This window comes from Ischnura elegans, chromosome 6 (assembly GCF_921293095.1).
Source record: "Ischnura elegans chromosome 6, ioIscEleg1.1, whole genome shotgun sequence".
NCBI classification, from domain to species: domain Eukaryota; kingdom Metazoa; phylum Arthropoda; class Insecta; order Odonata; family Coenagrionidae; genus Ischnura; species Ischnura elegans.
In genome coordinates, this window is record NC_060251.1 from 37254828 (window position 1) to 37277278 (window position 22451).

At 36.2% G+C, this 22451-nt stretch overlaps 1 protein-coding gene across 1 annotated transcript in view; it reads left to right on the forward strand.

Annotated features, from left to right (window-relative positions):
* LOC124160542 overlaps window positions 1–22451 on the forward strand; it is a 67578-nt gene that overhangs the window by 35367 nt on the left and 9760 nt on the right. The window contains exon 2 of the mRNA XM_046536407.1: window positions 15983–16043. Coding sequence (XP_046392363.1) covers window positions 15983–16043 — 61 coding nt within the window. The remainder of the gene's footprint in view (window positions 1–15982; window positions 16044–22451) is intronic.

Genomic DNA, 22451 nt, shown 5'->3' on the forward strand with positions numbered 1-22451 from the left:
TTTAAGCCAACCGCTACCTGCTAGCGGGGTACTCTGCTACCTGGTAGCAACCTACATCGTATCAGCGCTCAGAGCCTCGCCCCAAGGTCACCTCACACGGCGACAGCGGGAACCTGAATGACATCACACGGGGTTTTCCCAGCATTCATACTTAGCCGTCGCGTTTTCGCGCGCTTGAAAATTTTCACTTTTCATTTAATCGCGAAAAATAGATATCCTCATTAAAAAATCTAAAAGCGTGAAATACGTAATCCAGGACTTATAATCTTTCGATTTAGGCATTAAAAAAATAATAGGAAAATCACCCTATTGTGTGAAATGAATGACCATTCTTTTATTCACTCGCTGTCCATATGACTACATAATATTTTTGAGGGTTTTGACTCGTTTCACTCTTTCGTGCTCAACGCAGGTGTCAGTTCCATGGAGTTAACGTGCATATATAGCCTAACTCCCTTTCACTAGCCCTGGCCTTATCTGATCATTCCGCAAATTCTTATAATTTTTGTTGAATCATATGACGCAACACCGTATCTCCCTCTTTTGTTGAAATAATAATTCATGAAACAGTGAAAGTACACGATATTTCCAAAATTAGAAATGCTTCGATCGGTCTAAAAATTTGTTTGTCGACGTATCACGTGGTCTGTTTTCGGAAAAATGACAGTTTTAAAAATCGATTTTCTGACTTCCCATATGCCTCCGAAAAGTAGAGGCTTAGAGGCTGTTGGTTACAATGTCATACATGAAAATGTAGTGTTATAACAAATTTCCGAGGGTTGCACTGAGGGCACGATTTAGGGTGGGGTCGATTCTATGATTTTTGTCATTTCTCAATTCGTTCACAGCAACATATGTACCAATCAATCAGTAAGTGGCAAGTAAATTTTCATCCATATTATCATATCTATTATAGCAATTACTATTTACATGCCTGAAAATATTTCATATTAAATATAATTTTGCATTCAGAAAATATGTGTTTGTATATATTTTAATTGCCTCATCGAAATGAAGTTGCAAAGATTTACACAGTTTTCGGCTGATATGACCTACTTCGAGTTCTTCATTTACAATCCTGTCCAATGAGTTTTTATTTCGTATCTTGTCTCACTCACCAAAAAAATTTGTATGAATCAGTCATTCAGCGGTAGGAAGTGGGCTTTATAGTATACGAATCGCTAACTGCAGAAAGGCATCATGACCAAGTTGGACGGTTTTTCTTTTTTTTCTTCAATTTGTAGCTAGGTGCAAGACTCGACGTATCCTACTAACACAATACATTTCAGCATGGCTTGTTCTCTTTTAGTAGGAAACGTTTAGTCTTGCACCTAGCAACAACTCAAAATAAAAGTAAAATTGGACATGATGCTTTTTTGCAGTTAGCGATTTATATGGCTTCAACAATTGCTTTTGGCGTTAGATGCTCTGGATTATATTATATGCCAAGAGGAGCTTGAGAAAGATACCTTTAAAAGATAAAACGCAGGGATACCTGCAGGAATAAAGAAACGGTAGGTTTCTTTCCCTCTTATTATCACCGCCTCCATTCAAAACTTTTTCTAGGGAAGAGAAAAGTAACCCTATTTTTCCCTCCACCGTCGCATGAGCCCCGGAATGCTTGATAAAACTTACCCGAGTCGGATGGTCGGGATAGCGGCGGTACATACATCCGGTTCCCCTTACTCTCTCAGACTAATTGGAAAAGCCTGTGCTGCGGGATACTCGGAAGGTACCTTGGAGGGAGGTTGGTTGTATATGTGCGTCTGTGTAGGTTTGTTTGTTTGCTTATGTCGTCGCCGGCATGTAAATACGGGTGACGCGCGTGCGCTTTTTTTCTCCAGTTTGTGCCGACATTAAAGCAGGCTCGTGGAGTGGGATAGATGAAGCACGGGGAAGAAGGTAGATGGGGATAGCAGGTTACGGTGTCGTGTGCATGCCTCGGAGGTGTGTGTGGCCTTTTTTTGGAGTCATTTTTACGAATGGGATGGGAGTGGGCTAGGGGTGATGGAGAAACGGATATGCCTGAAGTTGGGTGGTGGCTTTCCAGGGGTGTGAGGAGGGGAAGGATGTGGTGTGGAGGACCGGGAAGGGAGAGCTACCCCTTTCCCCCGTGGGAAGCAGAGTTGGCTGGGGAAAGAATAAATGGTAGGGGAGGCTGTTTCAGCGATGGGAATAAGGGATCTCAGGACTCGTGGAGCCATCTGGTGCTCACATGCACAACCGCTCTTTCTTATTGCTTCCCACGTCCCCACTCTACTCTTCCATCCCACCTATCATCTTCCTCCCCCACTTTGCCTTCCCATAGTCCCACGCTCCCTTGTTGGACTTTTTTTAAAGGGGGGAAGGGAAGCCTTGGAGGGCTGTCAGCGGGCGAGCCTAAATTCCTTTTTGGATATGAAAGTGAAGTCGAGAAGTTTTTACGAACATTACATTGGGGCTTAAAGGAGATGAATGGTTTGCCAAACTACTTGCAAGGGGGTACTTTTCGGGGTGCCGTCTTTTAATGATTTCAGGCAGAATGAAGGACTAGCCTGCAAGGGGGATTACGTTCTCCCCCGTAGGAATAAAATTTAAGATACATGCTTATAATTTTAGAATTAGGCGTAGGATAAATACGCTGCAACAGCGCAGAGTTGAATGGATCATTCTCCCATCCACCGAAAAATATACGAATTGATGTGCAAAAAAGCACATTTTTATCTAAACAACTATTATTATCGTATTTGGTCATTATTGCAAAACCATCATTAACCGTGATTCACAATCCGCAATTCCGGACACAAAATTAAACATTTTACTTCTCCATAGTAAGAAGGAGGACAATAAGATACCTTTATTTACATTCAGTGTTCATTTTATTCCTAATATTCACTTTGACACAATTCTCTTAAAATAAAAGAGTCATGTTTGACGCTTAAAAATATAATTCACGAAATTTAAAAAAATATACCTACTAGAGCAAATCATCCAAAAATTTTATCCCTAATATACTTATAAATTACACCTAATTACCCACCTTGATTGAGCACGTATTGATAGTATTGAGGTGTATCTAATATGGTTCCCCAATTTAGAGGAGATTACTTCAGAGCTGCATCTCAACTGCTGCTTTACGTAGAATATTACTCAAGTTACAGACATAGTTGTACTCAGTGATTCGGTCATTCATGGCCCTTATTATTTTAAGTCCCTTTAAATTTCTTGAGTATTTTACTTCTGTTTCCATTTTTAAATTCAAAATACATAATTATATATTGTGTTACTCATTACGAGTGCCTAAACAATGATTGATCGTTAAAAGGTATTCGTAACTACAGTTTCATCTTATATACTACAAATTTCTCATGCCAAATAAAAACCAGGAATAAGTCAGATTTATGTTATTTTATGACATCTTTACTCTGGCTGTCCAGAGAAATTCAGTATAGTCGGCATAGCATGATTCAATTTTTATCTACGTTTCAAATCATAATTATTTTAAAAAATGAGGGATAAATTTTACTGGAAATGAAGCTATACGATTATATTCTTCGGCGCTTCACAATGAATTTTACCAATTCTTACCTCCTACATACCTCAATTCAAGTTTTAAAGGATTTAATATTTATCCATATTGTTATATTTATTCAACTCCCAATGTTTATAAGTGCGAAAGTTCAACCTTCGCATATATTTTCTAAACATTTACGTACCACACCAATGTTTACAGTATTTACCCGTTTAGCCATCAAATATACCCAGAATGATTTTTTCTTCTCAAAGCATTTTCTTGTACGATCTGAAGTAACATGTAGATTTTGGTAGTCACTAGATTAAATTTTGTAATATTGTTGGTCAATTATAACTTATTTTGGCAGTCGTTACCACATTCATATTTTCATTTTTTTAATCGTCGACTCAGCGTTAGTAAATCGTAAACCGGTTACCGTTACCGATAATCAACACTCAGTTCGATACTCTGACTACCCTGTCATTCATCTTGAAAGTAGATGGCATGCTGATATATCTGGTAGTATACCTGACCACAAACAGTGAGTATAGCAGATGCGCGTTCGATTCCCTAATAAGGCAATGATTTTGCATGGCGAATTTCATCCATGGTTTATATTAGTCTATCGTATCTGTGTGTGTCAAAATGATTTGAGGTCTAATAGAGTCACGGATATAAAATTAATATTTATCAGCTCCTTGAAGCAGTACAGCGAATACCGATTACGAAATATGGGAAATTATAACAAATTAAAGATAGATATCCGAGACACAACGAAGAGCACTTCATTTACATATAGATGATACCCCGCAAGCCGCCTTAAAGGCGTACGGCAGGGGGTGTTATGGCACCTGGATTTACACATAGGAAGGAAGTGCTCTATGGAAATTACGACTAGCATTCATTAAAGTCTTTTATGGTTCGGGGGAAAAACCAATTCCCATATGTATCCGTTCGGCAAAATATCTCTATTAATTTATTGCTTCAGTCGGACCTGGAAATACAGTGCGGCTCTAATAATACGTTGTCCGTGTCACTCTTAAAGATATCCATTCTCAATTGTTCAGGCCATCTAAGCCTAGCGCGCAGCCTCCCGAGTCTCTAGAGGCTCCCAGCCTACTTCGCTTAACATCTGGGTAGCGATGTCTGTACGCCGGTAGCAGTTTTTGACGAACCGCGAAGCCTTCCTTTGTATTTTATTCAGTTCGAAGTAAAGTATTTCAGCACCGGGCTCCATACGCAAGCTGCATAATCAAGGTGCGGTGGTACGAGTGCGAAATAGCACTTTTCTTCAATTTCTCAAAATTGACAGTAACGGATAAATGCGATAGTAAATCATTACGTGAGTGCTTAAAATTATAAATCGATACATGTTTTTTACAAGGTCTAAGAAATATGGTAATGGAAAAAATTATACAAAAAAATACATGGTGTTATACATTACAAGTGCCATCATATTTTAAATAGAAATGTGAAATCAAAGGAGGCAAATCCGTATTCTGGTAGTAAGGACCTAGACGTTTAGAACGTCACCATCCATGGTCCCGTCCATATATCACCCGAAAGATAAATAACAGCTGGCGAAACATTTTCCTGGGATATTTCGACTAGTCATCGGAGGAACGCAAGGAATCGTAACGGTGACACATATTTCGCCGGCGGCGATGGGATATTCCCGAGAATGGGACGTTGAGGCAATTGACTTTGAAATACGAGGAGATAGCCGAGTGTGAGGGGCTCCGGCGGTGAAATAGCCTGCCTCGTGAGTGTGTTGAGAGTGGGACCGGCGATGAATTGGAGCCAATCTTAGCTGTGGGATGGCGAGAGGGAATGAGGAACGTTTTTGGGAGATGCAGAGCGATGCAATTTCGAGGTTATGGGTGGTAAAACAGACATTGGCCATGGGTTTCCTTCCGTGTGACAAGCATTCACGGTCCGGGGCCATAAGTTCAGACGGGATAATACCATGATATTTCGTACGATACGGTTTCATATTATATCAACTCTTTTCGTTATAAAATTATTTTATATCAAAATATTTCTCAGCTTTCATTTCTTGCTCATTTGTTTTATTAGTAGTCGTAAGGTGTCTTGTATCGCGAATCGATCATTTATGGTCCTACGTCTTTTTAACCATTTGAATTCATTAGTTTTTTACTTCAATTTTTTTAAATTGAAAATAAAAAGTATATATACTGTGTTACGTATATACAGTACCTTATTTATCCGTATGATACATTATGACATGATATTGAAGTCGTTTGTAATGAAATGCTCAGCTATCATCTCTAGATCATTCATTGTTTTTGTTGTGTTAGTTGATTGTAAGCCATTACAATAGGCAATTGACCGATTGGAAGATTAATGTTATTTAATTATTTGTTGTATTTTTATTAAATTTGAAGCATTTGATGACATTATCTAGGATAAAATATTATCTATAAACCTAATAACATCGACATTCTTAGCGGTGGCGTTACCCATTTCGGGACCACTAAAATGAAAATAAGTCTTTTTGTTAAAAAAATGCTCAGATATATCTCTCGCATATTCTTCTTCCAGATGTAAAGTATTCTGAATCGTGATTTGGTCGTTATTGCCATAATTATTTGGTGGCCATTTAAGTTCTTTGTATTTTAAATTTATTTTATTTTTAAATTCAAAATACACAAGAGTATATAATGTGTTACGTATAAAAAGTATCTTAATAATTCGTATGATAAAATTCCATATGATTACAAGACTTATTTCCATGAAGTACTTAACTGTCGCTAAATTTGTAAGTTGTACGTATTTGTTTCTCTAGGTTGATTATGAACCATTACAACAGGAAATTGATAGGTTGGAGGATTTATCGTTTCTATATATGGCAGTCGATTATCTGATTGATATTTAATAGTTTTTCAACATTAATGAACGTAAACAAGCAAGGTATCACTCATCTAACCTTAACAAGAACGACAATATTAGCGGTGGTATGACCTCAAGTAGAGGGAATGAGAACAATTGGGGAGAGTGCCTGGAGATGCAGAGCGATGCAATTTCGAGAAGGTGGTAAAATAGGCATTGGCCATGGGGTTTTATCCGTGTGACAACCATTGACCCTCCGGGGCCAACTGCCAAGGAGATAAAGCCATGATATCTCCGATATGAAACGGTTTCATAAGATAACAAGTCTTTTCGAAATAAAATTATTTCACAGGAAAATATTTCTCTCGCTCATTTGTTTTTTTAGTGGTTGTCAGGTGTCTTGTATTGTGATTCGATCGTTAATAGTATTACTATTTTGTGACAATTCCTACTCATTAGTTTTTTCCTATTTCATTTTTAAATTCCAGATTATATTGCAATATATTACAAGTATATTAATAATTCGTATGATTCAGTTTCATATGAAAACAAGTCTAAAAAATAGTCTTTTTGTCATAAATGCTCAATAGTCACCTCTTCTTCATTTGTGTTTTTTTTTCAGTTGTAATGTGTCAATGTATCGCAATTCGTTCGTAATGGTCCTAATTATTGTGTAATAATTTTAACTCATAACTATTTACTTCCATTAATTTTTTTAATTGACAGAACACCAGTATATACACCGTGTTATACATTAAAAATACCTTAATAATTTGCATGATACAGTTTCATATGATAACAAGTATTTTTTAATGATATTCTCTGCTATCATAATTTAATTTGTAAATTGTATTTGATGTTCTAAGTTGATTGTAAACCATTACAATACGCAATGAATTGGCTGAAGAATTTATCATTGCCTTAGATGGCACGCAGTGACTTGATTAATTTTTTATAAATTTTTAATGTTTGAATACCAAATCTCGGCAAAATCTTACCTATAAACTAAACAACAAGCGACAATCTATGCGGTGGGATTACCTCGAATAGAGAGAATGAGGAACGATTCGGGTGTGGAGCAATGAGATCCCTGCAATTTCAAGGTAATGGGTGGTAAAATACGCATTGGCCAATAGGCTTCCTTCCAAGCTGGAGCTATCGACCGCTGGGGACACATGAGAAGGGGAAAAACCCAATATATTTCGTGTGAAACGTTTTTTATATGATTTCAAGACTGTATGTTCGAAAATACTCAGCTATTTTCTTTTCCGTAAAAGTCTGTAAGACATCAATTTTAACACTATAGGTTCTGTAAAATGTTTCGATCATTGGGCAGGAGGAAAACACTAATAAATAGGTTTTTCGGGATAGCATAATTTTTCCTCGATCAAGAGGATTGGTAATAGTTATTTGAATTGGTATTTAATAGCTTGTAAGTCTTGTAAGGCAAAGGGCAGTTAAATGTATTTTTAATAAATTTAAAATGTTTTAAGGGCATGAATAAACCTAAAACCTTACCTCTAAACTGAAATTGGGAATATATATTTAGCGATACCTTATAGAAACAATTTGGGTAGGAGCGAGAAACTTATGGGTTTTTGGTGGTAAAAATATATTACAGAGGCTGTAAGTTCCCTTCCGTTTCGGAGCCACTGCCCCTCGAATATTACTACAAAAGATACTCCAGACGGCAACTAAATGTTTCGTCACCTTCCGTAAGTTTTGTTGGGATAAAAATAATCTCCCTACGAATCGCCGACAGCGGAGTGGTCCAAATGTCACAGGGAAACAAGCTATAATTACGGCTGTTAATCATAGATTTATATTCGTGATGATATAATCTATCACACCCTTTAAAATTTAATTGCTATCCCTGCTTATACTCTATTTCCACTAGTGAGAAATCTCTTTGTTATCATCGCAGCTTTGAGGACATTTTGCCACGTTTGGAGTGGATAAATACATTATACACATGGGTTTGTATCAAAGTCCCTATCTGTCTCCGAACGCCTGGAATGTCGTCTGTTTGTCCTATTATCTAGAATCCGTTGGTTTAAATCCTGCGGACTCCATAATATATTTATAAAATATTTTAGTAAATGTTTCCTATCGCCATTCATCTTTTACTAAAGCACTAGAAGATATCACTCAGACAGAGATCTATAATGAAAATTTTGTTCTCAAACAAGCACATGTCCAGCAAATTCTATTGCAAATAGAATAACCATTTGATTAGTTGGAGGAATTATTTCTGGTTTAAAATGAAAGTAAGTAATTACTTTGTATATTTCATAAATTCATAATTATTATGAGACATACCTATCTTACTATGAAAACTGCTCATTCACCACCATTTAGAGAATTACAAAAGGCATAGTTAAATAAGAGGGTGAAGGGTTCCCCCATCTGGACTTTTCCCGAACTAAGGGCATACGATTTGGAATGAAATAGGACTAATCACCCCACTCTTTTAGCCCGCTAGAGGTCCGCCTGGCCGGCTAGCTCGAAAATACGGTTTTCACTGTTTTTTAGATATCATGGACTAGAAAGCATATATTTAATGCGGTTTGCGGAATTTGAAATCTTTTTTAATGAAGCAGATGTCCATTTGTTCTCAAGAATTTTCGGGGATACAAGGAGAAATGGCGTCGATTTGAAAATGTTTTTGTAAAATATTTTTGAGAGGGCCACAAAGAAAAAATGTTTTCCGGTGGCATTTTTCAATAATTTTCGGCTAGTGTATTGGGATAAAATTTAAGGTCGTGGAACATTGCGAAAAAATATCAGGATATGCGATTTTTGCCATTTGCTGTTTTTCTATGTCCTGATCCTACATAACACCCGCCACATGCCATCTTATGTAATATAACTGTCTCTAAAAAGTTTTACCTCATTACTGTTCCAAAAAGAACTACCATAGACGGAAAGGACCTGATACTTCCCTCACAAATTCATATCATTTCCAATAAAGTGCTTCAAGAAGGGTTAAAGTAATAGCTTAAACATTTCATCGCCATTACGAAGCGGCCAAATAAATGACAATTATGGAATCCATTTCAGCCAAATAGGAGCCATGCCCTTACATGCGAAGGTACATGGAGGAGCAAAGTAACTAGTTTCAAAAACCTCTAGCGGTAGAAAAAAATATGTACTGTACCCAGTCCACACCCTGGTAATAAGATAGCTAAAAAATCATCCATTTAAATCTCTGTACTTTTCACTCAAAATTCGAAAAAAATTTCGAGCAAAAAAACGCAAAAAAGAGACACTTCACCTTTGCTTCGCTTTGAGGCGAAATTTGCTCTGAAGTAGTTATGCAGATTTTATTCCTTGCTCTCCTTGCGTTGCAAATGGCCCACTTGCATTTTTAACTATCCTTTCCGTTCTTCCCTGGTCTTTCTCTCATTTCTCGTGCTACCTTCACCATCCACTCCCATTTAACCCTGTACTCGACCCCCACAGTACTCTTCCACCCAGGCATTCAACTTCAAACGCATATCCATACCAAACGTGCCCACATAACCCATTTCAGCCTTTAACAAGAAAGCGGCGGCGTTAAGTGAATAAAAGGAAACTCATGGGATTGTTTTTAAAACGACCGACCTCGTTTCACTCTGCATCAACTGCTGGCTCCCATGGGGACCGTTTTACGGGTTTACCTAGGAACACCCAGATGTCCCCAACAATCAACTACCCGCTTCATCAAGGAAGTCTAAAGGTTGATTGAAAGAGCTTTTAATTCTCTTTGAACGACCGCATTGGGGACCATTCAATCGAGAAAGTAATTAAAAAAATTAAAAAGAGAAGAGTATTCATTAATAAAAATGGGATAATGGCCATATAAATCTAACAAAAACTTATTCATTTTACATCAGATCCTTAACTTATGTAAGTTTCATGAAGCAGAGGATGAAAACATGTTGAACACGATAAATAATAAAATGATCAATTAAATCTAAAAATTTGTTATTACTTATACCGGCTCGGGATGTGGCAGTCTTTGAAAAATTGAAATTTTCAGCCTCTGGTCTCCCTTTTATAGGATTCCCCTATCCAGGTCATGGATGTTAGTAAGATTCAATGCTATTTGCTATCTACCCCTTTTACTCCGATGCATAAAATCTCATTGTGCTATCTTCGGAGGTCATGAAGATAAAAATATTAATAAATTTTTGTCACTAAATATCAAATTGAGGATAAATTTGGCATCTATGTATCACGAAAAACTGCATAAATACATGTTCAGAGTAAAGTCATTGCATATACGAAGTACTGAAATATGCTAACTACACGCAGTTTTTTTATTATTGGCATCGAATCCACGTCATTGCTCTCAAATACGTAGACTGACGAGGTGAATCCTATTCGCTCTTTGCATTTATGCAACATTTAGTAAAGAAAACATTTTTTTAAATTGCTTAATGTCATCAAAATTAAAAGAAAAAGGAAAAGAATTCGAATCGAAAGTCCCAGTATGATGAAAATATTAAAAACATCCACTTACTGCATACGGTCTTTTCTCCGATCTTCATCTAACAGAATGAAAACGAGGATAAGTATGAAGAAATAGATACTACTTAGACAGACTATATGGACGTCAAATATGTTTTTTCACAAAAGTTTAAGTAGAAATTATGAGTGTAGACACTTAAGTATGTGAGCAGTTAATGTCATAAGTTTCGGTGTAACGATGTCATTGATACCGACAGTGTCTCGGCAAGTGATAGACATAAGTAAAATAGGGATATGTAATGTAATATGGGCCCATATAATTTTGAGCATAGGGCAAACGCACCAAATATAAAAAACAACCGCATATCAAGAAGTGAACACGGATGTAATATCTGTTTCAGGCAGATATGGCTTCCATTCACTTAATGTGAAACAATACTCATGGAGTGTTAAAAATACGGACCCTCACTTTAAGTTCTTAAGGATTTAAACTTCCATCATGAAGGCAGTTGATAGAAACTATGTGGTAGCAGATGGTTTTATTGAAAATTTGTATTAGCCCTTTAGCTGTGTAAAAATATTAAAGGAATGATAATAAGTAATGCAAGTTTCATTGACCACAGCAGTTGGTGCGCACAACGCATTAAGAAAGCATCAAGGGACAACTCTGAGTAGTTAGCTTCAGGAAATAATCATGGAGCCCGGCAGCACACAAATCACACCTGTAACATAAGAGACTAACTTTCAGGATACATAATATTAGCCATATTATTGAAAGCCGAGGTGGAAATGGAAAAAATATCCTAATGCTTCAAGATGCTATTTTAGTTTGTAGTACAATATATCTAAATATATAATGGTCATATCGATCTATCTCCGATTCCTCTTCATCATATGATAACAATCCTAAGATTGGCTAGACGCAGTTCTCCATTCCGCTCTCCTACCCGTTATCTATATATCATAAAGTCCCCTAACGACCACTCATTCATTCAGTCATTCATTTACTCACTCATACAAATGTTTGGTGTGAACGAGACGAGATACGGCAAAAAGTATAATGAAAACCCCCTCTAAAATTGTCTGAAACCCCAGGAAAATTATGAAAACACTAAATTTACAATTACTTATCTGTCTATTCATATAAAATTGAGTATGGGGATTAGTTAAAAAAATGGCCACCAAATTCCAATGGCGGCGCGGCAGTCATACAAACGAAAAATCATAGCAACATTTTTGTTTATGCATACAAGAGGAGCTAAATTGGGAAAGAAGATAAAGGAATAAAAACGAAAAACTGCTAAATATAAGGAAGGAAATAAGGAAAATAATATTTGAAGTGTCTATTTCTTTGCGTCTTCTTTCCGCAAGAACAAACATCTGTTTAAATCAAAGCGCATTCAAATGCAAAGCGGAGAAGTATAAGGTAGGAAATTAGTTGTTGTTTTTGGTATATTACATCGAAAGTGTGGTGGTTATTAATTTCAAAGTTAACAAGTGACTAAATGCCAATTTAGAAGTACGATTCGTGCTGTTGACTATAGTTCGTATCTTGTTGGCGATACACGATTGTAGTAGAAAGATTTTTAAACAAGTCTTACATAATATAGGTAGGTAAAAATGATTTTATTTTCATTTTTTGTGCTGGTGATAACTTTTAATTTTTGTTTACGTTCTTTTTTCCGTTAATGTCCTTTTTAATGTACAATGTTATCCGTGAGCTGCAGGAGTGAATAGGCAGTGAATAATACAATATGGAAGATAAGTGCAAATAAAGGTATTTCTTATTCAATTATTTGTCTTGCGAAAATCACGTTTCCTTGAGTGACTAAGTTATTCAACTGTGAAAATTATCGAAATCTCGACATTCACAATGTCTTGTAAACCAAAGGCTGTGATCCGTCACTCACCAGACTTATTGCGCATTGCGTTTAATATTAAAGCTGAGATATTTGTGTATCCCGATTCATTAAAACTTTAAATAGAGGTATTTCTGAAGTGAAATCATTCGCGATCACGATCAATAATATTTCGATAAAATTCGTCATACTAGCCCCAATTCATGCTAAGGCGCATTTGTTCTAGATATTGATATTCAGTCCCTACGTAATTCGCTTACGAAGGGGAACAGCTGTTACATCTTATTCGTATATCAAGAATTTGGTTGAGTTTTGTGGAAAATAATTAATAAACGTGTTTTTCATTGTAATTCGTAAAGTCGTTATGTTATGATAATACGTATGCATTGGGTGTTACAGTGGAACGTGGTCTCATCTTTTTTGTATTTGAATTGAATAAGTTAGAGAAACTCGTAGAAATTTATTTTACTTTTTTAGCCCCTCAGAAAAACGTTTCTCTATATAAATATTTACATTCATACTGTAGCCTACGTTCCATGCGCTCGTTTTACGTGAAAGTGGAAATATTGCTTATACCTAAGCTAGCCAACTTAAAAGTAAACGATCCTTAAATAACAAATAGCAAACAAAAAGTGTAAGACCTCCCACAGTGAGCATAACAGGCCGCAGGCCTTTTTCGGGGGGGCCTAGGGGGGGAAGAGCCTCCCCAGCGAGCAAAGCGAGTCCTTTTCATATGGACGTATTTCATCTCTTGTACATCCTTTATAACCCATTATATCTAACTAATTCAAGGCTGTCCCTTACCCCTCTTCCCTTCCACTTGTCCTTCAACCATTGTTTTCATCAGGTCATCATGTCTCATAGTGTGGCCAACTAAATTTTCCTGTCTTCTCATTCAGGTTTGTAAAAGAATTCTCTTTTCTCCCACTGTCCTTGGCACTACTTCGTTACCAACTCAGTCCATGCATTTTATTGATTATTCTAAGTCCGTGATTTTATTTTAACCATCCTTTGTTTCCTGAATTTCATGACTTATTACTTATTCAGGGGAGTGCGGTAGCTTAGTGTGTACATAAACAATTTCGCTACGGATCGGGATCGTATCCAGGGTATAGCCAAAAACAAAATATCCCCTCAAAGTATGGTGTTCCAAGGGGTTTACATTACAGCCACTATAGATTTTTCTGGGCGAAAGATAACTCGGCACAGATAATTAGACTACACTGCGGCCTTTACTGAAGATAACGCGTAGGTGAGATGTACTTAAGAAATATTGCTCTGTAGGGATCAACTTGAGCGGAATAAAGAACAACTCCCATGGGGAAGGACCTAGGAAACATCCCTCACTGGTCCGGTACTCTGCATGTGTGAAACGTACACACCTGTCCAGGTTGATCACAGTCATCACCAATCTGAACCAACCTTAGAGTTAAACACCTGAATGAATGAATATTTTATTCTTATTTTTAATGCGATTGGGTTTACTAATTTAAAGTAATTTTATGTATCCCTTTCAAACGCTCTGCTTTAAGTAGAATGGCAAGTACAAACTCACTACTTCAAAAAATGCTTTGATGAATACAAACACTAGGACAGTTAATTATAAGTGACGGTTAAAGTCAAACATTGATTATATAACAGTTGAGTAGTTCCTACGTAATAAAAAAGAAAGCATGCGCAGAAGTAATTCATCACATTACACATTGAAGAAATGGTGAGATAAAGAGTAGATGGCGATATTTTTTGGACTGCGTAACAGATAAATTAATGCAAAAAAAAAACGTTTTTATGGGGAACCGATTTTTATCCACCGACCATGCATGAAAAAATATGCCATTTTGAATCTATTACTAACCTTTTTCTGTCGTTACCTTTGAAGCATTCGTAGACGACCTGATTAAATATTAAATATAATAGAAGATTGTTTTCCCCCAAGTACCCTTGCAAAATGTCAAATGGTATTGAAGTATGATGGTTTTTATAGCCTAACCTAACTCCTACGCATGAATAGTGCGCGAGCGATCATAAAATCTGAGGAGCGGAAACACTTCATCTCATGTTGGTGACTGTATGTGACACAAGAAATATGTTGCTCAAAAAATTGAAATTGAACGTGGCGAGAGGTTAAATTGGCGTGCTTGATAAGATATGTTTCCGTCATTACACTCTCATTTTCTATAATTAGGCACTTTTTTATTTTTATAATTGAAACACAAGGATTGTACTTGATTGGTCATTGGTAGGCATAGGAGTTTTTTATTGTCATTGCACTATCAGTACCTCACTATGACCTTGCTTCTCACATATTTTATACTTACATTTATTTAAGTCCTTACTTGATTAGGGGAAAAATGAGTACCTACTCACGCCTTTTTGTTCGTCAAAATATCTCCGTTAATTTATCGTTTATGTTTGACCCGGAAATGTATTGAGATTCAAATATAATTTTCTTCGTGCTTCCCTTAAAGATATCTATTCTCAATTTCACCAGCAATCTAAGCCTAGGTCGCAGCCTCTAAGTTTCTAGCGGCTCCCATTCGATTTCGTATTGATTATCAGATTGAAATAGGTTACCAAATTATTTAGAATATCAGATTAAAATTGCTGCACGTAGGTATTTCAGCACTGCCAACGTATTCTCATGATCACGCAAAAACAGATTTTGGAAAAACCACTGTCTAGTGTTTAATTAGGAGATTTTCTATTTGTATAGTTTCTAAAAACAAGTATTACCTTAGAAGATGGATTGAGTATTACGTTTCATTCATACGGTGTTTCATGTCCAAAATTTTATTTATCACGGGATGGCTCAATTGTAATTATAAAAGTTAGAACTGATTGAACTCGCTTTACTTGAGTTCATTAGAAAATGGAGTTACTTCATCAAAAATCTCTTATTCTTAAAATTACTTCGGCTTCGGAACACATTATGTGTTTTAATGATTTCGACTTAGCTTTCAAAAAGAAGAAAATTCTGATAGATTAAAGACCGTAGATGGGGAAGAGGTGACAAAAAGCATTCAAAGCGTTCTCGTATTTTATTCGGAAAACACGATGGATGTATTGGGATCTACAATAGGAACTTTGTTGTTTCTAATTAGATGCTATAATTGGATTTTCATAAAATTCTAAAGATTTTTTGAATAATCGTTTTCAAATGGAGATTTCAAAATTCGACAACTGGCGCAGTCTAAAAACCGAAAACATGGTACAATAAATATGGGTAAAATTTCTTGAGTTAGAGGGGATTTTACCCTACGAAAATTCACATTGCGTATTTTGTAGCGAGTGATATATTGTACTGACTAACCAAATATTTTTTTTCCAGTTATGAGTGGCGTTGGAGTGGACCTTACGTACCATGGGCACAAGATGGGCATCTATTTTTTGTGAGTATAAATTCACATTTGATAATTCCGATTTCTCTGAATTTGGTTTCCATCAATAAGTTGATAAAAATTATTTATACACAGAGTGGAATTTCCAGTCACATCCAAATATAATATCATTAAGGGAATTATGGAATAACCTTGCCGCGTTTGCGTAATAGCCGAACATGCAAATACTAATGCTTAAAAGCTACATACCTAGCAATAATTGCGGAAATAGCACCTCTGAAACAAATCGTGAATATTTATAATACTCCCAAAAACATACCTCTTTTTTCGCCAACCATAATTTTTTTTATCAATACACCCAATTAATTTAAATAAGGATAACGTTTCAAAATGGATTATACATAAACCATAATTCTTTATGAAGGCAAAATTGGTGAGATGAGATAAAAATAATTAGTATTTCAACGAGGACATCTCTAGTTTGTTTTACTACCCTTGAACACAACTGCCAACAATAATGAAAGTATTACTATAGCTATGAAATTAAAGATTGAATTTTAAAACAACTTGTGCGTCGGCAGTGAAGATTTCTAGGTTGGTACACCGGGTTGAACCCTCCATATCTCTTTCCAACGTTTCGATAAACTAACGGTCTACAATCCGCAGAGATTCAAGTGTCTAATAATATGATTACAGAACCTTCACTGTCGAAGTCCTCATTCAGGAATTCAACCTTTGGATTCCTGAATCCCTGAGGACGATGGGCGAGTTGCACATATAAACGTTGAAAGGAGATATAATAATAATAATATAGCTTCATACCACTTATATTAAAATAAATTATATCAGAAAACACTTAAGTAATGGTGAAGTATATAGGTACCCCTTATGGAATAGTTTTGGGGCTACCATCTTACACTGTTTGCACAGGTCTGGTGCAAACATACATGAAAAATAAATCTATTTCGTTGTATTCAGTGATTTGTTTCCTTGCCAATTGCATTCACTTATGATATTCCAAAAATGTACATATGAATAACTAACTTTCTTACATAGACGCATAAGAATTACATACTTACAATATACCTTTTACTGAAAACGTTTTTATGCCATCTTTCTTATCAAAAACTGTACTTCCTCATTCCGCATAAGCCATTTTTTGACAGCGGATGTAAATCCCATCTTTTTTTCTTGTGTGCCACATTGATTGGCAACATACTAAATAATTTTGGCCCCAAGTATTGGTATGACTGTCGATTAATTTCAGTCGTCGGCCTGGGTATACCAAAGTTTCTCCAAGACATGATGTAATAAGTTTGTAGTCTGACATTTTCACCGCTACGGTTATAGAAAACTCTAAGGGCTTTATATATATATATAATAAAATAACTATGGACTAATAATATATTGAGAACCTTACCCGGTGTAAAACGCGAGAAACCTTCACAGCCGAAGCTTGCAGTTTTTAAAATTTATTCTTTTATAATATACTTTACTTCATATTTTAGGCAGTTGTGTTCAAGGTTTACAAATATACTAAAGAAGTCTTAGTAGAAGTTCTCATAATTTTTATCTTGACACACATTTTTGGCTTCACTAAGAATTAGCCACGGTGAAAAATTAATTTTGAAACGTTACAATTGTTTAAATGAGTTCGGTCTGTTGATAAAAACGTTATTTACTACTATTGCAACAAGCACTTTCTTTCAAATGAGGGGCGGGCATTCTAGTTCGAAGACCTATTTTTTTATAAGCTTTATATTTGCAAAGGGAATAAAGCAGGAGCCGCTTTAAATAATCTTCCGCACAATTGATTAAAAGCATTGGATAGAGATGCACGCGCGGTAAAAAAAATTCAACCCGGAAAAATAATAGTCTCAGTCCAATACGATTTGATTCCGCAAAGCGTTCTCCACCTCCACGGAGTTAATTATCTTCGTCTGCGAGAGAGATGAACGAGAGAGAAAGAGAGAAAGTGAATGAGACAGAGAGAGAAAGCAGTTACCTTGATAAGTGCAAAGTTCATCCAATCCAGCCGACTCCCAATAATGACTCCAAGGATTGAGTCGAGGTTTGGCGGGCTGCCACATTGACGGGAAAAGGCGAGTTCGCTCTCAGGGCTGCCACACGTAGCGGTAGAGCTTCCGGAGCAGCTCCCTAATAGGCTAAGAAGGAGGTTTACATTTGAGCTCTGCCGCCCACTCATGAATGAATCATACAAATCGGAGGATTCAGGAGTATCATTGGCGTATCTAGAGGTGAAGGGGAGTCATAACCGTGGGAAAGGTGGGGTATGGTATATTTCGCGTAAAAAATGGGAGATCCAGGAATTTTGAAATGCATGAACCTTATAATTAAGTTTTGAGCATGCTGTGAGCCTTAAAGTTCCCCGAGAATTCGCGTGGTGTGAATAATTTAATCAAATATTAATGTTTCGAGGGACTCCTTTGAATACACCTACGATGTGAATGAATCAAATTAATTGAAACGTCCCGCGTGTTTCAAAATGGAAAGCAGGATTTTAACGTTTCACAATGTTATTCACATCAAATTTACAACTAAAAATGATACATTAAATGAAAGAACAGCTCGAACAATCTTCTTTGCTGGCAACAACATGCATTCGCATCCAATGTAATTGCCACCATAGGTAATAAGCCAGTTGAAATAATTACTGAATAGACCCTAATCAACGTTTGGAAAGAACTTGCATTTTCTCTTAACGTGCGCCGTGAGAAGACTGATGCTCAGATTAACACTTTGTAGACTTTTATGTAAAACTGTTTGAGTTGATACTTTATTGTGTGCATGATATATTCTTGATTTATAGCTGTAACTATAGTGTAATGAATATGAGAAAGTGTTAAAACCTCGCTATCCATTTTGAAACACCCGGTAGTTATCAAACCAAGTCCTCGGAGTCAATACGAAATAAACGCTCAAGGTGGCGGTGCACTAACCGAAAGATGTAAAAGACTTAATAACCCCTAAATTCAAAATGGCCGCGGAAAATACTCTTAGAGCAACATTTTAAACAGATTTAATCAAAATAGTTTCACATACTCTTTCTGTTAAGTTCCCAATTTATTGGGTTTAATATTTTCAATCGATATAATCTGAAAGATGTAAACAAACGCACTGGATAACGTTAAAAAATTAAATTGTTGAGTTAAGTGAATCGGCGATTTTTTCTGTCAAGGAAGGTTCGCAAGGAAAGGAGCTATTTTAAACGTTTACACTCAATTTTGGCCGTTTGCGTACCAGCTGAGATTATTGCTTTTTTAAGTAAATGAAAGGTCGTAGCACTTTTCCACAAGAATTTTTAATGCGTACAACGCGTTTCAGCTCACTGAGCCATCATCTGGTACAAGACACTTGAAGAAGTGTCTTGTACCAGATGATGGCTCAGTGAGCCGAAACGCGTTGTACGCATTAAAAATTCTTGTGGAAAAGTGCTACGACCTTTCATTTACTTAAATATGTCTAACTTCCACCAATTGAAGCCTGAATCTGTTGAACTTATTATTGCTTTTGCTTTTATTAACACAAATTAGGGAATCAATGTGGTTGACTTGCATGAAAATGATATTATTCAATATGAATTCGAATCCAATTCGTTTACAGCTGACGACTAACGGTCAGACGTGGTTCGATTGGCTGTTTTTTCGATTCAATGATAATGGCCAATAAAATAAATAACGACTTTGTAGATCAATGCTGCATGAATGTAAATAATTTGAGCAATTAGCCATTTGCCAGGCGTTAAGGTAGCGAATTGCGCAATGACTCAAAGAAAATACTAATAGGCAATAAGGCACTACATGAGACACTGCATTAACTTTTGGAAAAATAAAATGAGATAAACTATTTCAGAATAATTGGAGTAATGAAAGGGACGTTGTACACGCAAAAAAGTTATGATCAACTCAATCATGTATGAAAATCCATTCATTAGTTTTCAATTGTAGGCTGAGTTTAATGGTTTAATTCTATCCAAAATACACAGTTTTTTGTAGCCGAACTCCTCCGTAACGACAGGATCGATTCCTATGAAATTTTGAGTGTACATTCAATAGATCTGAGAAAAGGATGTGACCTATTTTTTATTCTTCAGCAGGGCTCACAAGGCCCTGGAATGGGCCCCTTATCATTTCCATAAAAATTGCATGTAAAGTTCATTATTAATGCCTGGAGACCTTTTTTATTTTGCATATTTTAACTAGTGATTATAGTCACATATAGTTGAAACATATACAATTAAAAAGAAAAATAAATAATCATTATTATTCTTACAGTCAAATTTCGTTTTTCACGTAATTTACGGTGAATTCTGATAAGAGCATGCATAAAAATGCTGAAATTTTAGTGTTTTTGGCCTACTGTCCCCTTGACGACCGTCAGTATTGTTAATGTTGTCTCCAGATGACTTGGTGTCATGCAAATCTATCGATATAGTTTGTGATACCAACGAAGCTGTAAATTATTCTACGGAGTATTTGAACTCATTGGATAATCCAGGCTTGCCACCACACCATTTATATCTGAAGGTTGAATCTTCAGTTACTTCGCTTCGTAATTTGAACCCACCACTGCTGTGCAATGGTACGCGATTAGTCATTAAAAATTGATTACAAACGTTTTCGAAGCCAGCATTTTGAATGGAAAGTTCCAAGGAGAAGATGTATTATTGCCGCGAGACCCTATTCTTTCGAAAGCTTCAAATGGGATAAGATCACAATTGTTATGGATTCACAATGACAATCCATAAGTTTCAAGACCAAGCCGGGTCTGTTTGTGGCTTAAATTTGTGCACACCCTGTTTTTCACGTGGGCAATAATACATGAGATGTTCTCGCATGGGTAAACCATCCAGTTTGTTTGTGTTGGCTAGAGATAGACTAACTAAAAACATCGCAGAATCCATTGCACTAAGAGACAGGTAATGTTCCTTTTTTAAATTTTCATAATTTTTGATAGAGATGTAATTTAAAATAATTGACTAAGATACTGAAAGTACAAAGAATTAAAAAAAATAATGTTAAAGTTTTCTTATTTTTATAGGTCGTCATCGTTCACAGCGCTTCATTCCCCTTTGAGTCATATACCACATTCTCACACACTTAAAATAAGTCAGTTATTTTTTATTCGACTACCATAATATTCACGAGAAATAATTTTCATGGCACACAACGTTTGCCGGGCCAGCTAGTAACGTATGAAAATCAATTCATTAGTTTTCAATTGTGGGCTCCCTTCTAGACAATGACGCTAAGTCGTTAAAATCGATTGGAAAACTTACAAAAATATGTGCAAAGTATAAAAGTATTTCATTTACGTTGTCTTAGATTCAGCCTACTTTCGATCAGCTTAATAATAGCTTCGAATAACTTAAACAACCGAATCACGGCCATGAATCGAATCATTAAAGTGAACCTAAATTCCCTCCTCTAGTTTCCAGCCAGTTTTTCCCTCTTTTCCTTGGCGGCTATCCCCAGATTTCCACAGACGTCGTGGTCGAGGGGTAGAGGGAGGAAAAAATCTTTAAATCATCCCTTCTTTAGAGGGACCGGCTGGGAAAAAGACTCCGCTCCACCAGCCGGAGGGTAAAGCCACCCAGATGGAAGGAAAGCACTGCTTCATCCTGCCAAGAAGAGAAAAAGAAAGAGCAAGACTCAAGGGAAATCCTAATATATATATGTATAGCTAGAATGGAAAAAAATATTAAAGGTCGAGAGTGGAAGGGGAACTAAATCCGGAAATTCAAATCAATTTCTCGTGGTACCGAGAGAATTGATGGGAATATGAGACGCAGTTCGGAGGCTTCTGCAAACTTTAAGTAAATTAGTTCACCGCCCTCTGTCGTACGGAATCGATAACCTTTGAGTTTATAGTACGTGAAATCAGAACTATCCAATCCAATGAGAAACATAAACAGGGAAATGAGAAATTTTTCATTTGGAGTGCGGCATTTTCGCGAGGCAGCATTATTCAAGATGTGCTCTGTTATTGAAACGCTTCATTCATGCACCTTCAAGTGATGCAATGCATAATTCAAGGAATTACTACCAAGAATTTTGAATGAAAATGATTCCCGAAGTCAGTATCCTCGTTAGAAAAAACTCATTACAAAATTTTCGTCCAGTTTTCAAACTTGTGTCTTCTCTGGATGTGAATCATATGATTATCTCTTAAGTTTTGCTACTATTGCTATTTTGCTATTACTACTGTTGGGTCATCTTGACCAAGACCTTAAACCTTTAAAGTAAAATTGGTCAGAGGATAGGAGGTAAGTCAGGGTTTAAGCTATCAGAAAATGAAACTCTCTAAAGCAATTTATATTATTTTTCCATTGCAATAAGAGACCTTATACATATTTAACAGATTAATGTTGCCGGTTATATACTCGTATATCAAAATTGTATCACAAATAGTCATGAAGAGTCGTTGAGTGGTATTTTT